Consider the following 242-nt stretch of genomic DNA (forward strand, 5'->3'; position numbering starts at 1 on the left):
TCAAACCCATCACATCACTACGAAAATTAATCATCACAACTCCCCCCCCCCCAGAGAGACTACGTGAGGAGCTGGAAGCCGAGAAATTCAGAGCCGTGGAGGAGGCGCGCGTGCTCGTGTCGAAGCACCTCGAGTACGTGAACGCCACCCTCAGAGAGCAGCTGACAGAGGCCGTCACCAGTAATAACATTGTGAGTGTTTTCATTGGTGTTTATTTGTGCTCCTCTATGTACGTGGCTTTT

At 51.7% G+C, this 242-nt stretch overlaps 1 protein-coding gene across 1 annotated transcript in view; it reads left to right on the forward strand.

Annotated features, from left to right (window-relative positions):
- Window positions 1-242, forward strand: part of LOC119585739 (protein FAM184A-like) — a 24,594-nt gene that overhangs the window by 14,357 nt on the left and 9,995 nt on the right. The window contains exon 6 of the mRNA XM_037934432.1: window positions 55-191. Within this exon, the coding sequence (XP_037790360.1) occupies window positions 55-191 (137 nt within the window). The remainder of the gene's footprint in view (window positions 1-54; window positions 192-242) is intronic.

The sequence above is a fragment of the Penaeus monodon genome, chromosome 20, assembly GCF_015228065.2.
Source record: "Penaeus monodon isolate SGIC_2016 chromosome 20, NSTDA_Pmon_1, whole genome shotgun sequence".
NCBI classification, from domain to species: Eukaryota; Metazoa; Arthropoda; class Malacostraca; order Decapoda; family Penaeidae; genus Penaeus; species Penaeus monodon.